At 42.7% G+C, this 19,484-nt stretch overlaps 1 protein-coding gene across 3 annotated transcripts in view; it reads right to left on the reverse strand.

Moving 5' to 3' along the window:
- MYH11 (myosin heavy chain 11) overlaps nucleotides 1-18,534 on the reverse strand; it is a 54,803-nt gene extending 36,269 nt beyond the window's left edge. For all 3 annotated transcript variants that reach the window (XM_053991705.1, XM_053991704.1, XM_053991706.1), the window contains exons 1-4: nucleotides 18,485-18,534; nucleotides 12,205-12,563; nucleotides 7,500-7,656; nucleotides 811-838 (exon numbers count right to left, since the gene is read on the reverse strand). In XM_053991705.1, coding sequence (XP_053847680.1) covers nucleotides 811-838; nucleotides 7,500-7,656; nucleotides 12,205-12,546 — 527 coding nt within the window. In that variant the 5' untranslated portion in view covers nucleotides 12,547-12,563; nucleotides 18,485-18,534. The remainder of the gene's footprint in view (nucleotides 1-810; nucleotides 839-7,499; nucleotides 7,657-12,204; nucleotides 12,564-18,484) is intronic.
- Between the last annotated feature and the right edge of the window lie 950 nt (nucleotides 18,535-19,484).

Below are 19,484 nucleotides of genomic sequence, written 5' to 3' on the forward strand. Positions count from 1 at the left end.
GATTTTTGATTGGTACACCTACAAATACTGAAGTCTTGATGTAACAGAGGTTAGAGCTATGATAGCCCTTGTGGTACCAGACACAGTATACAATTCTTATTTGGTGATATTTATTTTTTTTCCAGTCAGCAGTGGCAGCCAAAAGTAATGTTATGGCTGGTGATCAGTAGCAGTGCTTTTTTGAGGATAAATATATATTCAGTCAGTAGCCACATTTTCTCAGATAACCTAAACCTGCCAGATTACAGCATCATTGCATGAACCTGCTATAAATAATGCACATGCCAGCTCTGACAATGTATTAGCAGTTACATAGAATCAAATCTGATGTTTTATCAGGAAAACTGGAAAATGCCTGATTTAACAAAGACAAAACTTTGTCAAAAGCATTTTTGATGACATTCAAGCAAATAAAACCAACTAATAAGCAACAGAAGAATGGAAAGAGAGTTAAAACTGAAGATCAAGCAGTTCAACATTTTGAGTGATTTTTCAAAACAGGCAGGAATGACAAACAAATGGAATTTTGTGGAGCACTAACCACACTCCCCAGTAGTTCACTGTAAACTGTTAAATCTCTTAAGCTTAGAAAGTCAATTTAAAGAAATAATTTTATGCAATAAAGATTTCCTGTGACACTGATACCTGCTCTTTATCTTATGAACAGGTCTATCTAATGAAGTAGGTTTGGGACTGGAGTTCAAGCTTACTGAAGGTGAGGAGAATGTGTCCATTCCAACAGAATTCGAATCAATTTTGAATAAAGATATTGTGACATTGAGATGTACTAAAATAGATGAGTTTACTTACGTGCACAGGATAGACTGGTCTTCTCTATCTGTGAATAAAGAAAAAGAATCCATTAATTAGGGAAAATAGCTTTTCTGACAGAAGCACTTATATTTATAAGGATTTACATTGAACAGCCTAGACCTTCTGAAATCTGGCCGACCATGATTAGTAAAAACTACTGGGTTCACATCTTATTTAATTTGCCCTTGAATTTAAATAACCATCTCTAATGGAAATATTTTGTACAAAAAATGAACAAAAGGTTAAGAGGTCAAAAATATTTTTTGTAAATTCCATTAGAGATGAACAGTAATGAGGACAGCAAAAAGATCAGGCTCTCTGTAAGAAGATTATAACAAAATTTCAAACCTGAAACTCAAGTTTTTACTATGCTTATGAACTATGGCCAGCAGCCCACTTGAAACAAAGTCTGGACAGATAAGGCATCAACAACTAAAATGTTTTAAGCTGGTCATGCAAAGCTTTGACTTTTGAAAGCAAAGCAGTTCAAATACCTGAATAATTTAGCCTGTATTTCATTTCAGACTGAGAGACAACTTTTATCAAAGAGAACAAGTAATTTCTTTGGAAGATCTTCCAAAGAGTAAGATAAAACAAGATACTTTAGATTATACAAGATCATGTCAACAAGTATGTAATTTTTCTTCATGTTTTTTACTATGAACAGACCATTAAACACATTTTGGATCAAGATTTATAAAAAGGAGGACCAAAGTTTCCATTTCCGCTAGGTGAGGCATGTGAGAGGTTTCAGCACACGAGTGTCCAGAGTTCTGTAATGCTGCAGGAAGGGCTAGGATTGCATCCCATCTCCATGACCTGTTCTTGGAGCAATCCTCCCTGCTTATTCATTTGGAGTCGGAGTTTCTCTCTACCTTCAGAACTTTTACACAGATTTTTCTGCCAAAAGGCATGATGAGCATGTTTGCTGTGATCCATTCTAAAGTACAACTGTTTCCTTCACTTGTCAAACACCAGGGCAAGTTTCCCAGAGAGGTGTGGTATTTCCAGCCCTGGAACTACTTGGAAGCAGACTTAAGGCCTTGAGCAACCAGCCCCAGCCCTGAAGTTTGCCCTTCTTTGACTGAGACTGTCAGTTTGCCTTTGCAGACTGTAAAAAAAATATTCTGACTTAGGAAAATAATTTCCAGGCAGGTCAAATACATTTTTGAAAAGTGTGCTTAGTTTACACATCTGAGACTTGAGGCAGATAACTAGGCAGAATCCAGTGCTTCTGTATGGTTTGGCATTATTTATCCAAAGCAGAGGCAGCACCAACCTTTGCTCAGAGGTTCAAACCTTTTGCTCAGTGTGTTGGGTGACTTGCAGGAATACCTTTCTGGTTGCCCACTCCTATTGCTGACCCTGTATGTCATAAATACCATGAGATAATTTAAACCTATTTAAACCGATTTATTAAGCTCTCAAGTTGTAACTGCTGTCTGGCCCACAGCCAGTCTAGGAAAAGCATTTGAGAATTCTGCAATGGCTTGGATTGATATCAAACAACTGTTCTACTCCCAGTTCCTCAGTAGCTATAATATTAACTGCTTTATTGATCACTACACAACAAATGATGCCACTTAACTGCCTTGTTTGGTACAAAATTGGTACACAATTACTCATTCCTCATTTTTATTGGAGGTATTTGTCAGCAATCAGCACTGCAAGACTGTTCCACACAAATATTTGGGAGGAGAGGAGCTGTGAGCCATGTTTGTTTTTCACTGCAGGGTATCAGCTAGGCTTTCTTTTAAGCTAAAAAAGTGAGAGCATGGAAGAACTTTTGCTGAAAATACATTCTTGTGTAAATAGAAACCATGGGCATATATTGATATTGCATCACTAACCCATAAATAACATAAAGAAAATAAAAGTGGCTCTTGATACTGAGTTGCCAGTGGAATTTCTGAGCTCAGGGAACATTAGAAAAAACTGGTCTCCATGCCAAGTATTTTCTCACTACTCTTTGCTGCCCATTGCTGCCCTTCTTTTGCTCCTCAGTAGGGGAAGGCTCCCAAAGGTGTCTCACAGACTGGCCCACCACGGGGGTTTGTGTGAGTGCCTGTGCAGTGGCAGCTTGGGGATGTGTAAGAGCAGAGGAAGGATTAGGAAGGTCAGAAGTTGCACCAAATGTCCTCAGGGATAGGTTAATCATGGGAGAAACCTCATGCTGGCATACTGTGCTGTGCACACTTACAGAGAGGGAATTCCAGATGTTATTCTGTCTCCTGCATCAGTTCTAACTGCAGCTCTAAGGATGAAAGGTATCAGGAAGTCCAGTCCTATTCTGTTATAACCTGAGCTGCAGATACTGGTCTCATTTACTTTCAAAGGCTCTCCCATTCAATTAATCCTCTTTCTGTTCTGGAATGTTTCATTCTGAATAGAAAAGACTGTGCCCTCTTTTGTGAGTCTGAAACTTTATGTGGTTGGATCTGTCAGGAGAGAAAGAGCTGTATAAATAAAACTCCTTAAATATAATTCCCGGGGCTTAAAAGGCAACAAAATAGGTTGTCTATATTCTAGTATCTTTTTGGCTAATGCCTTTTAAGAAAATCTGACCCTACGTGGAAGAGTATCATCTACCTCCTGTGTGTCTCTATTAGATGTTTAAACATTGTTTAAAATGTTCTCAATTTTTAACTGAGACCTACACTTACATTGTAAACCTCACGAGCTTTCCTAAACATGCAGCGGAGTTGGTTTGTCTCTGGAATCTGCTTACTTTTTTCACCAAACACCTCCAGTTTGCCTGTAAGAATTCTTGCCCCTCTGTTCTTGATAGACCAGTTAGTTCTGCTTAATCACAAACAAAATCAGATGGTTTATCACAATGAAGCAGCAAGTTGGCAGCTTTACCATAAAAGGAAAAAAACCAGACTGAAACCATGTTCCCCCACTCACTTACTGCTTCTTTACATTTGTTAATAATTGCACTGCATAAAGGGGACATTTCTGTACAGTCCTGCTGAGGACACAGTAAACAGATGGCTTCTCACAGCAGCCTCCTTTTCTAAGATCTTGGGAACTGTGTTTCCCTCCCATATCTCCAAGTAAGTACCAGGTTGTTTGTTTTTCCATTTTTAACTCAAACTTGCATAAAAGTGGCTCCATAGAAAATAATCTCCTTGAATCTGCAGAAAGCTGTAATATATCTTCTCCATGATGATTTACTGCCAGAAAACTTAATAAAGGCCTAACCAACTACACAAAAACTTTGTTACTACTTCTACATAACATGACTTTTCACATTTGTATTGTCTACCACTTTTTTTTTTTTCTGCAGGGAAGATGACAGAAGGCAGCAGAATTACTCCTCCTTACTGAGCAGTGTCTCAGCTTCACCATCACTGGAAGCTGGCAGTGCTGCAGGAAGGGCCATCCAGCCACCTCCAGCTCCTCTTCCTGGCCTGCACTGCCTCTTCCTTGCTGCTGTGACCAGCACTCACAGACCACACTGTGCCCCAGGAGGGGGGACCCACTTCAGCACAGCAAAACCCAGGGATGGCTTTCACCTGGGGCAGTTTTGCATCATGGCTGTATGAAGAATCTTGCTGGCAGTGCAAGAGTTGGGATGGGGATCAAGCCCTCTGTGTGGAGCTACTTCATCCCAAACACAGGAGAGAGCAGAGGGTGCAGGAGCAGGGGGAAATGTTTTATGATTGCAGTCTCCAAGTGTAGCAGTAATCATTTATAGCTAGTCTGCAAACACAGCCAGGAGGGCCCAGTTCAGTGTGGTAACTCCTGGGGACACACACACAAATGCTCTTGTAGAATTCTCAAGTTTTTGAGATTAAAGAAAATTAAAGTTTATTCTCATTCTGGCTGGAAATGAGCATCCACAGCTGTGCCTGGGCAATGATCAAACTGCATTAGTGACATGGTAATCAGCAGATTCAACAAGACACCCAGCACTCCTGGCTGAGCATGAGACAGCATGACTGTGATTTGCAAAAGGGTTTTAGGTGCTCAGAACCACTTGAAACAAGTGGAAATTTTATCTTTGCCTAGCCAACATCTTTGATAATTCCTGTTTCCTGTGAGATATCAGCTTTTCTGCATATTTGGAAGAAAGTCTGATTATCTGATTGCTGATAGCTGTGGCTAAGTGTTTTTATCAGAAGAGCTTTGATGGGAGTTAAACATCATCCCTAATGAATACATTAACCAAGTAAATCTCTGAAGCAGAGGAGGAATGCAGTGTGCACAGCTCATGTTTTCTGCTGGATGTTTGTGCCAGCAAAGGGGAGGGTGAGAATGCGGAGAGCTGTGATTCCCAGCTGAGGAACCTGCAGTAGGACCAGGGATCTGCAGACACAGAGGCTTGGTTCACCAAGAGATAAAGGATCCCTGAGACATCTGAACAAGCTGATTGCTCTAGGCCACGTGACCCTGGTCATGAAATACCAAAATATAGTTCCTCAGTCTCATGAATCTATGACATATTTTACTTTGGCAAGAAGGAACTATGCAAGTCTCCAGATAAGGAGCAGTACTGACTTTTCACAGGGAAAACATTTAGTGTTCTGATTCAAGTTTATGAGTAAGAACTCTTGTTTCTATTCCATTTTGAAATATGCTCACAACCCCCTGAAGCTCTCTGTGCCTATAAGTGCAGCGTGCTCACTCAGAACCATGCTTTCACCACTCCAATGTGAATAAAATTTTGGCTGAATAACCAGAGTTATTTTGAGGGTTGGTTTAGTTTCATGCACAAAACTCGAGTAGGTTTTTACAAACAAAAGCACAGCTTTAAAAGCAGCTGGGGCCCTCTTCAGAGATGGAGAGACTCCAAGATGACATGTGCAAGTAAAACGTGGGTGTCCTGGGCTTGTGCTGGGAGCTCTGGGGGTTCCACTTGCCGGCTGCCGTGCCAGCTGTGCGTGGTTGGGGTGGGAAGCAGTGAAAGAGCATCCTCTTAAAGGTTCAGCTGATCACCTACTCCCTTCTTGTTCCTTTTTACTTGCTCTCCCCCTCCTCTCTGCTGCCAGGAAGAATTGCAGTGGGGGCACATGAATAAAGAGGAGTAACACCCCGAGAGCTGGTAGGGCCAGGAAATTATTCTGAGCCCCAAAAGAAGTGAATTGTTAGGAGCCTGCACTCTTGCTGCCTCCTCCCTCTAGCAGCCAGCCAGGGAGGCACAGCCGAACCCATGCTGTTCTAAGTGCAGGGAATGGCCACAGTGAGGGCAAACCAGCTCCAGTGGCTTCCCACTGCTCAGGAGAATGTGCTGGGAGGGACAGGAGACAGTCAGAGAGAGAGGGAATGGGAGACATCCCTGTGCTGCTTGGACCAGGCTCATCTGTGCTGAGATTAGTTTCACTTTAGGCAGAACACTCATGTATTGTCAGGACAAGATAATTCTGTTTCAGCATAGGCTGCAGTCATACTTTTTTTTTTCCTTTCCTACAGATAGCTTATATCCCTTTTCTATTTTTTTTCCCCAACCTCATTTCTAGAGACAAGTACAGTACCCTGCACAACTGCTGATGATCTGCAGGAGCCAGGAGCTTCTTCCAGCTTTCCTCTCAAGGCTTGCTGCTTAAATAAAGGATCAGAGAGAGGAATGGCTTCAGGGCCTGCTCGGAGCACTGGACAGTGCTGGATGCAGAGCGTAGGGCTCAGGAGGGAAGCTGGAGTACAGATATGTGCCTGTGGCTTAGTGGGATGACCTTCTGCCAACTAAGTTTTTTATAACTATATCACATAGTGTGTAGGAAGGTCTGTTTTCAGGATATTTTTGTTGATTTATTGGTCCTCCTCTGCTGCACTGTAGCTCTGCCTTCTGGGGTCCACTTAAATAAAAGGACTGAAGTAGCTCCAGGAAAGAAATGTCATACAAGCCATAGGAAGGAAAAAAGTCCTAATCCTGGGAAGCCCTAAACTTTAGGGCCAAGCCTGTGAATCTTGCTGAGCCATAGTTGTCAGCCAGAACTTCTGTAGGGTCAGGGTCCTTATGAGGGCACATAAAGTTCAAAATATTTTGTAGAGCTCCTGGTTTCTTGTAGCACCCGTGGTTGATGTGAGATGGTACCTAGTCATGCCCTATAGTCTGGAGGTGTTGCAGCCTCCTATATCCATAACTTTAGCTTTTTCATCCCTAAATGATAGTTTTTTTCTTAGAACAAAATCCCTTCAATCTGTCAGAAGTGACTGCAGGAGGAGGAGAGCTCTGTGAATTTTGGGAGTTTGTCTGCACCCTTTGGGGCCCGACTGCTTTCCCACTGCCCATTGCCATCCCTGTTGGGAAACAGAACATCTCAGCTCAGGGCTCAAGACATCAGGCTGTAGGGAAAGAAGTCCCAAAACACTGTTTGAATCTGCTTTGCTGGGGGGGAGAGGGCAGCAAAGCTGACAGATCCAGCAGTGCTCACAGCTAACTTTGGAATAGTCTCCACTAGCGGAGAGGGAGCATTTTCCATGCCCGTATTTGCCAAAACTATTTGCTTGACTTTGAAACCTTCCCACATGCCTCGACACAGATGGGTGAAAGGATTGTTTTTCCTTTTTGAGTCACAGCGTTTGTGGACTGCTGCTCCTGCCAAAGAATTCCTCTGAAACTTCTAGAAAGGCAGCGCTGCCCTCTGTGAGAGCTCTTTCCTGGCTGGGTGCTCGCAGGAGCACGTGTGGAGCTCCCAGGTGTTTGTGCACCTCCAGGGCAGGGCTTGCAGGGGCTGTCCTACCTTGCAGCATGCTCCTGTAGGCCGTGTCGGCGATGGCGTAGATGTGCGGCGGCATCTCGTGCCTCTTCTTGCCCTTGTACATGTCAATGATCTTCTCTGAGTAGATGGGCAGCTGCTTGTAGGGGTTGATCACAACGCAGAAGAGACCCGAGTAAGTCTGCAAGGGAATTCAAATAAAAGCTGGGTTTAACATCACGTGCCATGTCCAGGCTGGGAAACACAGGCATGGGCTGCAGGGAGTTAATGGGATTTTAGCGGCGGCGCTCCTTTGTGCTCTGCCCAGGGTAACAAAGGAAGCAGATTTTCTGAATGTATGTGCATGGGTGGGTTCTAAGTGCACAAATCATTATTGCTAATAAGTAAGCTGCTGGAAAGTAGGTGAATTTAACAATCTGTAGAAACACTGTGACCTGATGTTAGAGCTCCTAAACTTCAGTTATTTTCAGTGCATAATCCATACCCTTATCACACATAAGGGTATGGTGATAACGGTAATAATTAATATTTACATGTGTATTTTCTTATCAGAATAAGATATAAATATCTGCTCAGGTAGGCATCAAATTTTGTAAACTGAAATCCTAGGTAAGAAGTTTGGATTGATGTTTGAAAGGTTTTTTTAAAAAAAGCTTCTATGAACACCATGTAACACTGATGATTGATGAGAGTCCTTAAATAAAATTGCTCAAGTTCCAAATAGGTGCCTTGAGAGACTAACCATGTCTTCACTGCATGACTATTTCTGCACAAAACTTAAGAAAAAATGTGGTTTGTTTCGAATTTAATGGAGGTATTAATATAAAAATATATACATAAACACGCAGGAGTATTGGCTGCCAGCTGATAGGTGTTCATCCATTCTGTCTTGGTTATCTATTTATCTATTTATTTATTTATTTATTTATTTATTTATTTATTTATTTTAAATTTTCCTTTATTTCAAAATATTCCAGCTATTGACCTGAAATAATACCACACAATACTAAATGAAGAGCCATATTTCACAGACAATTGCTAAAAGTAAGAAATTTGCAAGGGTATTTAATAAAAGAAATTAAATCCCCAAAATAAAAAAAAACACAAACAACAACAAACACCAAGTTATGAGAACATAATTCTCATATTAGCAGAGAGTATCTCATATTAGGCAGGGGTATTGTGATATTTAAACTGGCCTATGGGAAAAAAAAAAAGAAATAATGGAACTGTGCTCTTTCTGATATAAGCAGAAGCAGTTTGTTTGGGTTTTTTTAAAAAAGTATTTATTGTTCTGTATTTGATTTTGCTGCCGTGAGAGGAGGAGAGCGCTGTGGGCGCCACCCTGAGCCCCGAGGCTGTGTCCCAGCGTGGCCGGAGCTGTCCCCGCTGCCCGGGCAGAGGCCCCGGGAGGCTCCGGGCACAGGGATTTCCCTTTCCTGACCATAATAGGGCACGGCCCGGCACGGCCCGGCACTGCTGAGCACTTTATATGGTATCGGCACCCGGGCCCGAGCCCGGCCCGGCACGGCCGGGCTGCTCCGGCGCTGCTGGGGACCTGCGGCTCGGCCTGGGCCTGTGGCACCCGGCCCGGGAAAACCCTGCTCAAGTCCCCGCCGGCTCTCAGCAAACCCAGGCTGAGCCCTGTGGGGAAGGAATTGCTGGGCTGGATTTTCACTGGGACGTCAGAATGAAACTGTGCTGCTCGTGTCAAAACGAGTTTTAGAGTTGCCAGCGTAACACACTTGAAAAGTGACAGTTTTGTCCTAGAATGGCCACCAAGGCCCTTACGAGAAGGACGGCAAGAGGTTTTTTTAAATAGTATAAATAGATTTACTGTACACAGTCAACTAATCATCCCCACCCATGTAAAAAATTAGGAAAGGAAATTAAGGAAATTATTTAGGCCTCCCTTCCCTGAGATTTCCAGGTGTTTCCTGACTTGCCACATGCAGGGCTGTTTGCACACCCAGGCAAACAGTAACATAGCTTTAAAGAGCTAATTTTGAGGCACAAGAAGCAGGCTATTAAGGCAGAGCAAAAGCTGGACTGATGAAGTTCAGGAATCCTCATTTCTAACTGGACTGTGGCTGATACGATCTGTCACCTCAGGAAATTTAATGAAGCCCTCTTTTTTTGGCTGATTGTAGCTCTAGGTGCATGCTTTGCAAGGATTTGGGGGAGCTAGATCAATATAGATGATGTTTTGACATGGCTAAATGTGTGATGGAAAGTGGGGGCACTGAAATCCTTAAATCCGTCAGTGCCTTAAATCCTTCTCCCTGGGGCACAGCCTGTCTAGAGGGGCTGAATCTCTCCCCAGAGGGGCTGGAGGAAGAACATCATTTGAAATATCTTAGGGATACTTCCACGGGAGTGCTGAGCTTGGGTATCCCTCAGATTGCTACCGCTGGCTATTTACAAGAGACTGGCATAAGTACACATCTGCATTGTAAATATCTAGGTTTGGGCAAAAGAGTCCAACTCAGTTCCAACATGCATATTTAGCTTTATGTACCAAAGACAGCATTTTTCACTGTTAAGTGAAGACTGAACAAGTAGTGCCTATGAATACCACAGGAACTTGATTCCACTCTCAAATCCACTGAGGCTGCATTACTGTGTTTTTCATGCCTATATAATAATTTTTGGTGTAATTTGTGTGTGGATAAAGCAGATTCTTTTTGTTCTGAGCAATATGAAACATGAATTAGTGGCTCATGTTTCTTCTTGCCCTTCTATCTTAATTATCTGTGATGAAGCAAAAGGTCAGGGTGATTTTCTAGTGTGCAGTCACCCAGTGAATTTCTGCACTGAATCTTTTTATTTAATAATATTTAATGTAAATGCAAGGGGGAAGTTATTTATTTTTCCAGCTGGATTTATTATTTTTCTTTAGCAGATTTGGGAATCCCCATTTGCTCTGGAGAGAAAAATGCTGAGGACATGTTTTCTTTGAATATGTGGAACTCCAAGGGATGCAAATTAGGCAACACATGGCAAAGCCAGGAGATGGTTGTTCACAGTTAGTTTTGCAAGTGGGTGAGACTCAAATTCTCTTTAGAGGCCCCTTCTGTTTTTAAAAAGGTATGGCAGCATCTAGTAGGGCAGCACTGTGTAAAGCTGGGCAGTTTCTAGCAGGTTTTGCATACTGAAAATACAAATAACTTGTTTCACTGCAAGTCAAATTTTTGAAAGTTTTACCATCTTAAAATTTAGTCTCTTGAGAAAGAAAACTTAATTTCAGGTACACTTCCATTTTTGCCTCCATGAAGAACTCTTTGATTTCTAATTGCATTATCCACTCTTGGAATTCATTTCCTCTTTCTGTAGAAAGTGAAAATTCCATAAAGTAAACATAATGGAAACTCTGCAACAGCTATGCAGAGTGTTGCTGAGAATAACAACAAAGAAATACCCAATCCCCCATTCTTTTAATTCTTGCAACAATGCAGAATACTTTCAGAAAAAGTCTATTTTAGTCATTAAGGCTGTATGTTTTGATATAAGAGCACATGACTCCACATGTTCACCTGCAAGCTTAAAATCCAATAAACTCAAATAATGAAAAGTTGGGAACTCTAGCTTCTTTCAGGAATTTGATAATTTGCATTTCAGTACATTCCTGAAGGAAAGATCTTAAGCTTAGCTCTTTGAAGTTACACATAACAAGTAAGTAGTTTCTTTGTTGTAGTCCATATAACTATCTTACTTTTTGCTTCATTTCCTACTTTCCAATTTAGCATTCCTCATATTAGTAATAAGACCTTGACTACTGTTTCTACTTAAGCTCTGTACTTTCTTTTTCTCATCAGTGGTCTGTCATGCAAGTAAAATTTTCATAGATTGAAACTGTAGATAACTTTGCAGCACAGCAGAGGAATCCTTCATGTAAAATCAAAGATAACAGCTAAATTCCTTGGAAAAGTTTTGGGCTTTCTTACTGTGCTGTTTGCTAACTGTTGATGTGGATAGATTACAGGGTTATCAATATCAAAATATTCTTGTGTTAATGGACTTGTGAAGACTGAAAGAAAGAATAATCCTGCCATAACTCACATGAACATAGAGAAATTATAATTTGTCCAGGCTTGTCTGATCTGTAACTTGACCAACATGAGGGACAAAAACGTTTTGTGGATGTGTGACTTTGCTTCAGTGACACACTGGTACGTGCAAGTACTCTTGCCTGAATTCCAGTGAGCTTGTCCCTTTATCCACACATAAGGTTTAACTCCAGCACCACCAAACCAGAACTTTTCAGCTGCCTTTCAGTGGGAGTTTTGCCTGAGAAAAATTGCATGATTTGCCTTTTCTGTATGCTCTTTTTGCAAGTTACTGGAAAATTGTTTCGGTTTACATTGAATTAATTTAAAAGTCCCTATAATTTTTTTTCCCAAACAGCAGGACTCAGATTTTGTTCCCCTATCAGAGAGGAGTTTCCAGGCCAACAATATTCTTTCAGAATCTGTAAATTTTGTGGAAGAAATCTTCATGTGTTTTAATTTAGTTAAGTAAAGAAGCAATTATCAAAGAAGCAGGAGAATCATGGGGAATAAAGTGAATTTGCAGCATTTTTGGGTTAGGATGCCATTGCTGGGAGTTAGTGCTTGTGTGGCAGTGTTACACAAGGCCTGTATCCCAGACAGTAGCTGGGACCCACCTCGTTGTCCGTGGGACATGGTCACATGCAATAGGAAATGCTCTGTGTGTGTTTGGGTCTACTCACATAAATTAGACCTGAGAAGTATCTCTCCCTTAGATTGTGCAGCACTGAAGCTTCATTGAGGCAAGTCAGCTCTGCCATGTCCTCCACTTTGGAGAACTTTGGAGGGTTCATCTTCTGGATGTCATCCTTGCTCAGTGTCACTTTCTTTCCATTTTCTGCCAGTTCAACTATCACCTCATCCCCTTTCTCTTCCTTGATACTTGCTGCTTCAAATCCATGTTTCTCTGATGGAATCCAAACCAGTTTCTTTGCTGACCAGTCAGCCTGGGCAAGTGGGTTGTTGATGAAGTTTTTGTCCACAAAGAGGAATTTCTCATCATCGCTGAGAGGTTTTTGAGCCATTTTGACTCAGCAGATACCTGTTGAGGAAGCAAAAGATTCTGCTTTAAAGGGGGATAAAGGAAGGCAAATGTGGAGACGTTCCAGACAAAACACATTTGTCAAATCTGCCATGCAGTAGGTCCAAAGCATTATAGGTCCTGTGTCATATCTCACATTTCCATGTGATTTGCTTAGTGCCTGTGCAATGAGACAGTCAGAACTGCACCAGGGCCACCAGCTGAGCACCTTCCTGCAGCCTCAGCTCTTGCCCATCACAAAATTAATTGAATTCAGACAAACAAAATTTCTCATCACCCAAATGCTGTTGGGTGCATACTGAAATATCAGTGCAATAATGAAATAAACAGTAGAAGAATGGTTCCCACGCTGTGTTCCAGCAAGGACAGAAATGAATCTTTCTTGCAAAGGACTATTTCCAATCACTTAATACCATTTCATTTGGAGAAGAATAAGATTAAGTAAGACAAGGTCAACAGAAAAAGCAGAAAAAAATGTTTTTGTCAATACTGCTGGTGAAGGAGAAGTAATTTAGAGTTAGCCCCTCCCCACAGACTCTAGCATGGGTCAGACAGTAGGAGCTGATCATTTCTGAAGGATAAATGTCTATCACATGAGAGAGAGAAGAAATGAAACAAGCCTGGAATTGCCTCAGCTAAAAGATACTCTGAACCATGATACTCAGACTGGAAGGACGATACATCTGTGTCATGCAGTCACACGTGGATAAAGCAGCTGGAAGTATCTGCCCCCTAGGTGAGAGGCAGGGGAGAGTTTAGGCTGCTTTGCACGGTGCTGAGACTGGAGGCAGCTGCTCTCCTGCTCTGGCCACTGAAGTCTGGATGTGGCTGCAAGATCAGTGCTGATAGTGCTGGAGCTTTCTAAGTGCTCTGCTCTATCCCATGGGGGCACAGGTCTAAATGAAGGAAGGAGTACACAGGGGATTTGTGGTTTGCTCCAGGGCAGAAAGAGTGTGCTGGCTGGGAAACCTGCTGTGCAGTGGAGCAGAGAGGAGAGCTGGGGAGGAGCTACAAAGAGCTGTGCCCAAGAAAAACATCTCTAGGAGACAGAGGCTGTTTCATTTCCTTATTGAGAATGAGTTTAATATTTACAGCATTCAAACAAACGTGAATCTGGAGGGAGCTTGGAGAACTGACTGCTAAAGATGTCAGCAGTCAACCCATAAGCAGGACAATATTTGTAACAACCAAGCTCTGTGGTATGTAGCCAAATGGACACACTGTGCTCTGGGAGTATCAGAGCTTGCTTTCCAAATATTTGTCCCTGAAGCCTTCCCACAGATTAAGGTTTTTTTGCAAGGCCACACTCTATGAGGGGTCTGAGAAGGAAACATGGATCATGCAGAAGGTGATATAAAGCTTAAAACCAAAACTAGGATTTGTAGAGATGCCTAAGAAGGTTAGATGATATCCCACTGAAATCCAGTGGAAATTAGATGCCCTAGCTTTTTAAACTCCTGTGACAATTGTCTTGTCTTAAAAAAAAAAAAAAAAAAAAAAAAAAGGCAAACCAAAAAGCTAAATGTGCTTGTTCTAGAGCCTTGCCTGGAAATCCCAAAGAGGAAAATTCACCCAGATAATCCATGAAGGTGCAATGTGTGAGGGAGACCCTGTGCACTGCCACTGGCCCCTGAGCAGTGTTCCCTGCTGTCGAGGCTCTTCGAGGGAGCATCTGTAGGATGTGGCCCTCTGCTCGCTCCCAGGAGATTCTTGGAAGAGAGCAAGAGGAAACTATTTGACCTCTGTGTGGATTCAAGCAGAAAATGCTCCCTAGCTGCCAAGAGGGCTGGTAGAGCTGCACAGTTCCAATAATGGAGATGGTATTCTCTCCTGCTGAGCTCTCCAGCTGGCGGCTGCGGGGAAAGCTGCTGCACAGGGGAGCCATGGAAGCTCTGCCCCATCCCAGAGCTGCAGCTCCTGGGCCACGGGGCTCAGGGAGCAGCAGGAGCTGCCTTGGCCTCTCCCGCTGCTGTGGCAACAGGCAAGGCACCTTCTCCACCCCACTGCCCCAGCAGCATGGGAGGAACTGCTGCAGCAGTGGAGACGGGGATTTCAGCCCATCCTATGGCCAGAAGAGAGCTCGAAGGCCATGCTGAAGCATCAGAATGGTTGGATAGTGCTGCCTGTGGCTAAATGCCAGGTGACAGCACTTTTATATCAATAGGAATTAGGTACTGCTCTCAGAAACACCAAAAGTGAGACTGAACTGCAGGGCTGAGCTTCATGGAGTGAAATCCTGCTATTCGGAGGCTGCCCACAGAAAATGATGGAAATCAAACTGCCAAATCATCCTGACCACCCACCTGAAAAACCCAACTGTAGCTAAAACTGTTGGCTTGTTACAAAACATGTCACAGTGGGACATCCCACAGGTTTGTTCTGTTGCCCAAGGACCAAGGAAGGAGAAGTTTCTTTCTTTGTTACATGCTAAGTCAAAAACATCTTCCACAGATTCTAGCATGAAACTCAGAGCTGGTCTGTCTGTATTTGACTACGTTCTCCTACTTCTTCCTGTATATACATAGTAAGATGCAGAAAGTTTTCAATTCAATCTTTTTCAATGCAAGATCCATTTGGAAGGTATGTAAGGTGGGATGAACTGCAGAACACGGAAATACAGGTTCTTATTCCCTAGATCCAAACACTAGGACTAGTTTGAATATAGTAAGAATAGATCCCCTACATGAACTGGTGAATAGACAGTCTGAACTGGATCCCAGAACTACTCTGAAACACAATGAGGAGAAAACATGGATTTATATGAAAAGAACTTTTCATCACTGAACTTCTGGAATCTAAGGATAGAGTTTTAGCAGCTTCTGGCTATCACTGTAGTAAAAAAGGAAATGCAGTTATGAAGTGTGGATTAATGGCTATTAATAATTTAATTTATTTATTAATGTGCACTATTCATGTTCATTATAAAGGAAAGTCTTCCATTTGAATGAAAGGGGTAGAATATAAGCTCCACAAACTCAACTAAATTTGTCGTGGTGAGGACTAATGAGCTGCTAATGAGCTGCTGAAGCTTTCTGATTAATAATTGGCACAATATCTTCTGGTTCATCTCTGACCAAGACTGTGCTGCACTGGGCCAGTATGTGATTGATACTGGGGAAATGGGCCAAGGGGAAAGACTCCTTTCTCAGCAGCCTGCTGAGAACATTCCCTGGGAAGGCAAAATTGACCCTTTAGCCAGTTCCTAGGTTTCACCCATAGGACTGGCAGAGAGAAATGGAGACCCCAATCCATGTGCAAGAGTTGGTAGGAGGTTCTCATCCATTTAGCCCAAATTATGTACAAGAGTATACACTTTATACCCAGAAGTGAGTTATCCTGAGAGAGGGAGAAGGAAAACCAATCACAAAAATACTATTGACATGAAGTTTCTTGCCTTGGAATTGTGCCAAATTACACCTAACCTGATCCATTTTTTGTATTTATCTAACACACAAACATACATGGATACTTCCACAGCTATTCCTCTGTCTGCTGTCCTGCTATGGAGATATCTGGCTGACTTTCACTGTCTTTTCCCTTTTCATGTTAATGACCAAAGCTGAATGCTGTCTTTAAAACTAGTTTATCCTGAGTATATTATTTCAAGGATGAAATATAAATATTCCCAGGAAGTGCACTTTAATTAAAAGGTTATTGGCCAAGTAGAATTGCCTCCTGAGTCAGAGCTTGGAGGGAGTGCTTTTCCCCTAAGAAAAAGATAAAGGACACTTCTCCCTTCCTCTACAGTATGTGCAATATAAATCTTTATCACATCTGTACAGGGAATAATTATTGCAACAGAAGAACATATAACCAGTTATTTTAAAAAACCAAGTCCTGCTCTCATGAGTAGTTTCTGATGGAAGAGTGTAGCAGTAACCTGCTCTTGACTCCAACTGCATTTCTTGGGCTACAGTAATTCTTGACTATGATCTTTCCAGTTTTCTTATCTTTTACTTTTCCAGTACTTAACTGAATCATCCAACTGAGCACTGCTTGGAAAAAAGGATAATCAAAAGATAATCTAGGAGTGAATCCTAACCTTGTGATCTTCATTTAGGAACTGGAATTCCCCAGCATTGACAGCTTTATCATGAGCACTTCTATCAATCCCTCCTGGCCTTTCACCTTTTTTTGGTAATGCATTCTCCATATGCTTCAATTAAATTCTCTGTAAGTGCCTCAGTTTATAGTAAAGTCTTCTCACCTTTGTAATTTGTGAGTTACTACATAACTCTGACTAAACACTTGATTCATTCTCTAATTTTCAAAAGAAATTTGCCATAGTTATTGCCAGTGTTATAAACTGTAAAAATCAGAAAAGAAGGGAAAAAAAGGGATAAATTCCCTTTATCTGAAAAATACCAGCTATTTCAAATTCTTGCAATGTCATTCTATTAACTGAATAAAATTCTGTATATTGATCATAATTCACAAATAATCCATAATTTAACTGGACTTTGCACAAGTTGGAAAGCTGCCTCTAGCTCTTGGCTTCTCCTAAAACTAACATACTTAAAAGCCATCAGATTTGCAACTAATAAAACTCTGTGATTTCCAAAGCATTGGGATCTCTGCATACATCCCCATGCTGCCTTTTATGGAGATGTTCTGCTCAATACTCCCTGTTCCGCAAAAATGTAATGATAACAAATTCAAAACAAATACCTTTTAGGGACTAGTGTGTCAATTGCAAATGAGATAATAAAAGTCATTGTTTACATCCAAGCGAACACAGCCAGGGCAGAATCGGGCACTAAACTGAAGTGACAACTTAATCAGAGCTTTGCTCTCAGGGGGTTCATTGGTTCAGCCCCTGCCTGAGAGGCTTGAGGGAAGGGGGGACTTGGGGAGTCCAGCAAGTCAGTCCATCCAGACAATCCTGCTGCAAACAGCCTTTCAGGGCAGAGCTGGGAGTGAAGGGCAAGGTGGGCTTGTCTTTCAGCTAGTGTCTTTTAGAAAAGGTTTTACTAATATGGAGGTATTAGATAATGACAAGCCTTCTGATTTCTCTTATATTGAAAATATCTCATGATGCTTCTTAATTATGCAAACATAGATGCCTTTCACATAAATATCAACATTTTTATAGGTGTGCATGCACACAGACACAGACACACACTCACAAATATAGGTGAAAGAAGTCCGTGAACCTCTGGGATGGTGCTGAAGCTGCTTTCTGCACTGCCATCTACTGTCGTTTAAATTTACTTAAGGAATTTTCTTAGAATTTTGTTGCTTTATTTTCCATTTTAAAAATAGGCATGTCACCTTTGAAATTTCTGTAGTTCAGTAAATTGTCAGATTAGTTTTGCTTCAAATTTGTTCCCAGCATATTAAAAACATACATATGTAATGCTGGGCATTTATGTAAAAGTTATTACATGCCTTCTAATTTTTAAGCAGTTTTCCTGTTTAAAGAACAAGTTACTGATGAACTGATTATTTTATTTTAGTCCTTTATTAGGATTGAGAGGTTAGGAACACTTAAAGATGACCAGCAGCTCAGGTTTCTCATTCCCAAATGCACAAGTGATGGTTACCTGCAGCAGCTGCCGTGACCACCTGCACTGCCCTGCACCTTGTGGCAGCGTTGCTGCTGGCTCAGAGCACAACTCCTTCTCTGCAGCCAGAGACCCAGGCTCGACCCAGCAATGGCAGTGTTAGCAGTGACCAGAAGCAGGCTAGAACATCAGTGCCCACTTTCAGCATGCACAGTCTCTATGCATTTTAAGCAGAACACAAACCAGCATGAATTGCCCGAGCACGTCTGATAGGTCTGTTCCCATCCCCAGGTTAATGCTCTGGATGCATTTGCAGAGCAGAGTAAGAGTTAACTTGCCAGAGTCCCCATCCCAAAGCGTGTGACAGAGCCCCCAGCCCTGTCCCCAGCAGGGCCCTCGCCCCCCCGTGGTACTCACAGGTGTCCAATGGGGGGAGCAGAGTGAGTTGGAGATACAGCCACCAGCCGGGACAGCCCAAGTCCTTGCTGCCTTTGCAGCCTCCCTATATAGAGGAGGAGAATCTTGTCAGTGGGGAGGGGCCCTGGAAACCACGTCCTGCTGGAAAATCCTTTTGGTACCTGGCTTAAAAAACACAGCCTGAGCCAAGGACCTCGTTCCCAGCAGGGCCTAACCCTGGGCTATGACCCCTGCCCCAGCCGCTTTTTAGGGAAGCAATCTGGTTCTGGCTTTCAAAAAGATGTATGAAAGGGGTGCCCCTAAATCACAAGTTCAGGGTTTCATCCTTTTTCCCTGCCTTTAACTCCTTCCTGCCTTGGCAGTCTCTCTGCCCCTCATGGCCCTGTGCCTAGAAGGGCAAAGGACAGGTCTCGGGCCCATGTGGCACAGGATGTTTCCTACCCACTGTCAGTGCATTTTGTTGGAGCTAAGTCCCTGAGTTCAGTGGTTGCTTGGGCAAAGAGGATATTCCTAACACAGCAGGACTGTGTGGGTGGAAGTGGCTCTGGGTCTCCCTGTGTTTATGTGACATTTGGAGCCTGGGGCTGGTTTAAGCCTCCTTTGCCCCTGGGATATGGGAGAGTTGTTTGCCACCTTCCCAGCAGATTTGCCAGCGTTTCTTTTGCGATCCAGTGTGCAGCTCAGTTCTTGAGAAAGGACTGTAAATACTTGTTCATATACAAGAAATACCTCCCTGTGCCCGTAAATGTAGAAGAGAAGTGGTGAAGAGCTGGGGGAGCACAGTCCCTGGGATGCATGGACAGAACAGGGAGCAGGCACTGTGTGCTGGCAGGGAGAGCAGGGCAGGGTGCTCGGAGCCAGACCTGCAGGGGTTAGGGAGTGCTCTGGTCCTCATCAAACCTTCCTCACACCCCCCAAACCTTCAGTCCCCAGCTGTCCCCCCTCCTTCCTTTCCTAGTAGCCAACAGCCTTGTGCAGTAGGACCTGTGGATGGAGATAT

The sequence above is a fragment of the Vidua macroura genome, chromosome 16 (assembly GCF_024509145.1).
Source record: "Vidua macroura isolate BioBank_ID:100142 chromosome 16, ASM2450914v1, whole genome shotgun sequence".
NCBI classification, from domain to species: domain Eukaryota; kingdom Metazoa; phylum Chordata; class Aves; order Passeriformes; family Viduidae; genus Vidua; species Vidua macroura.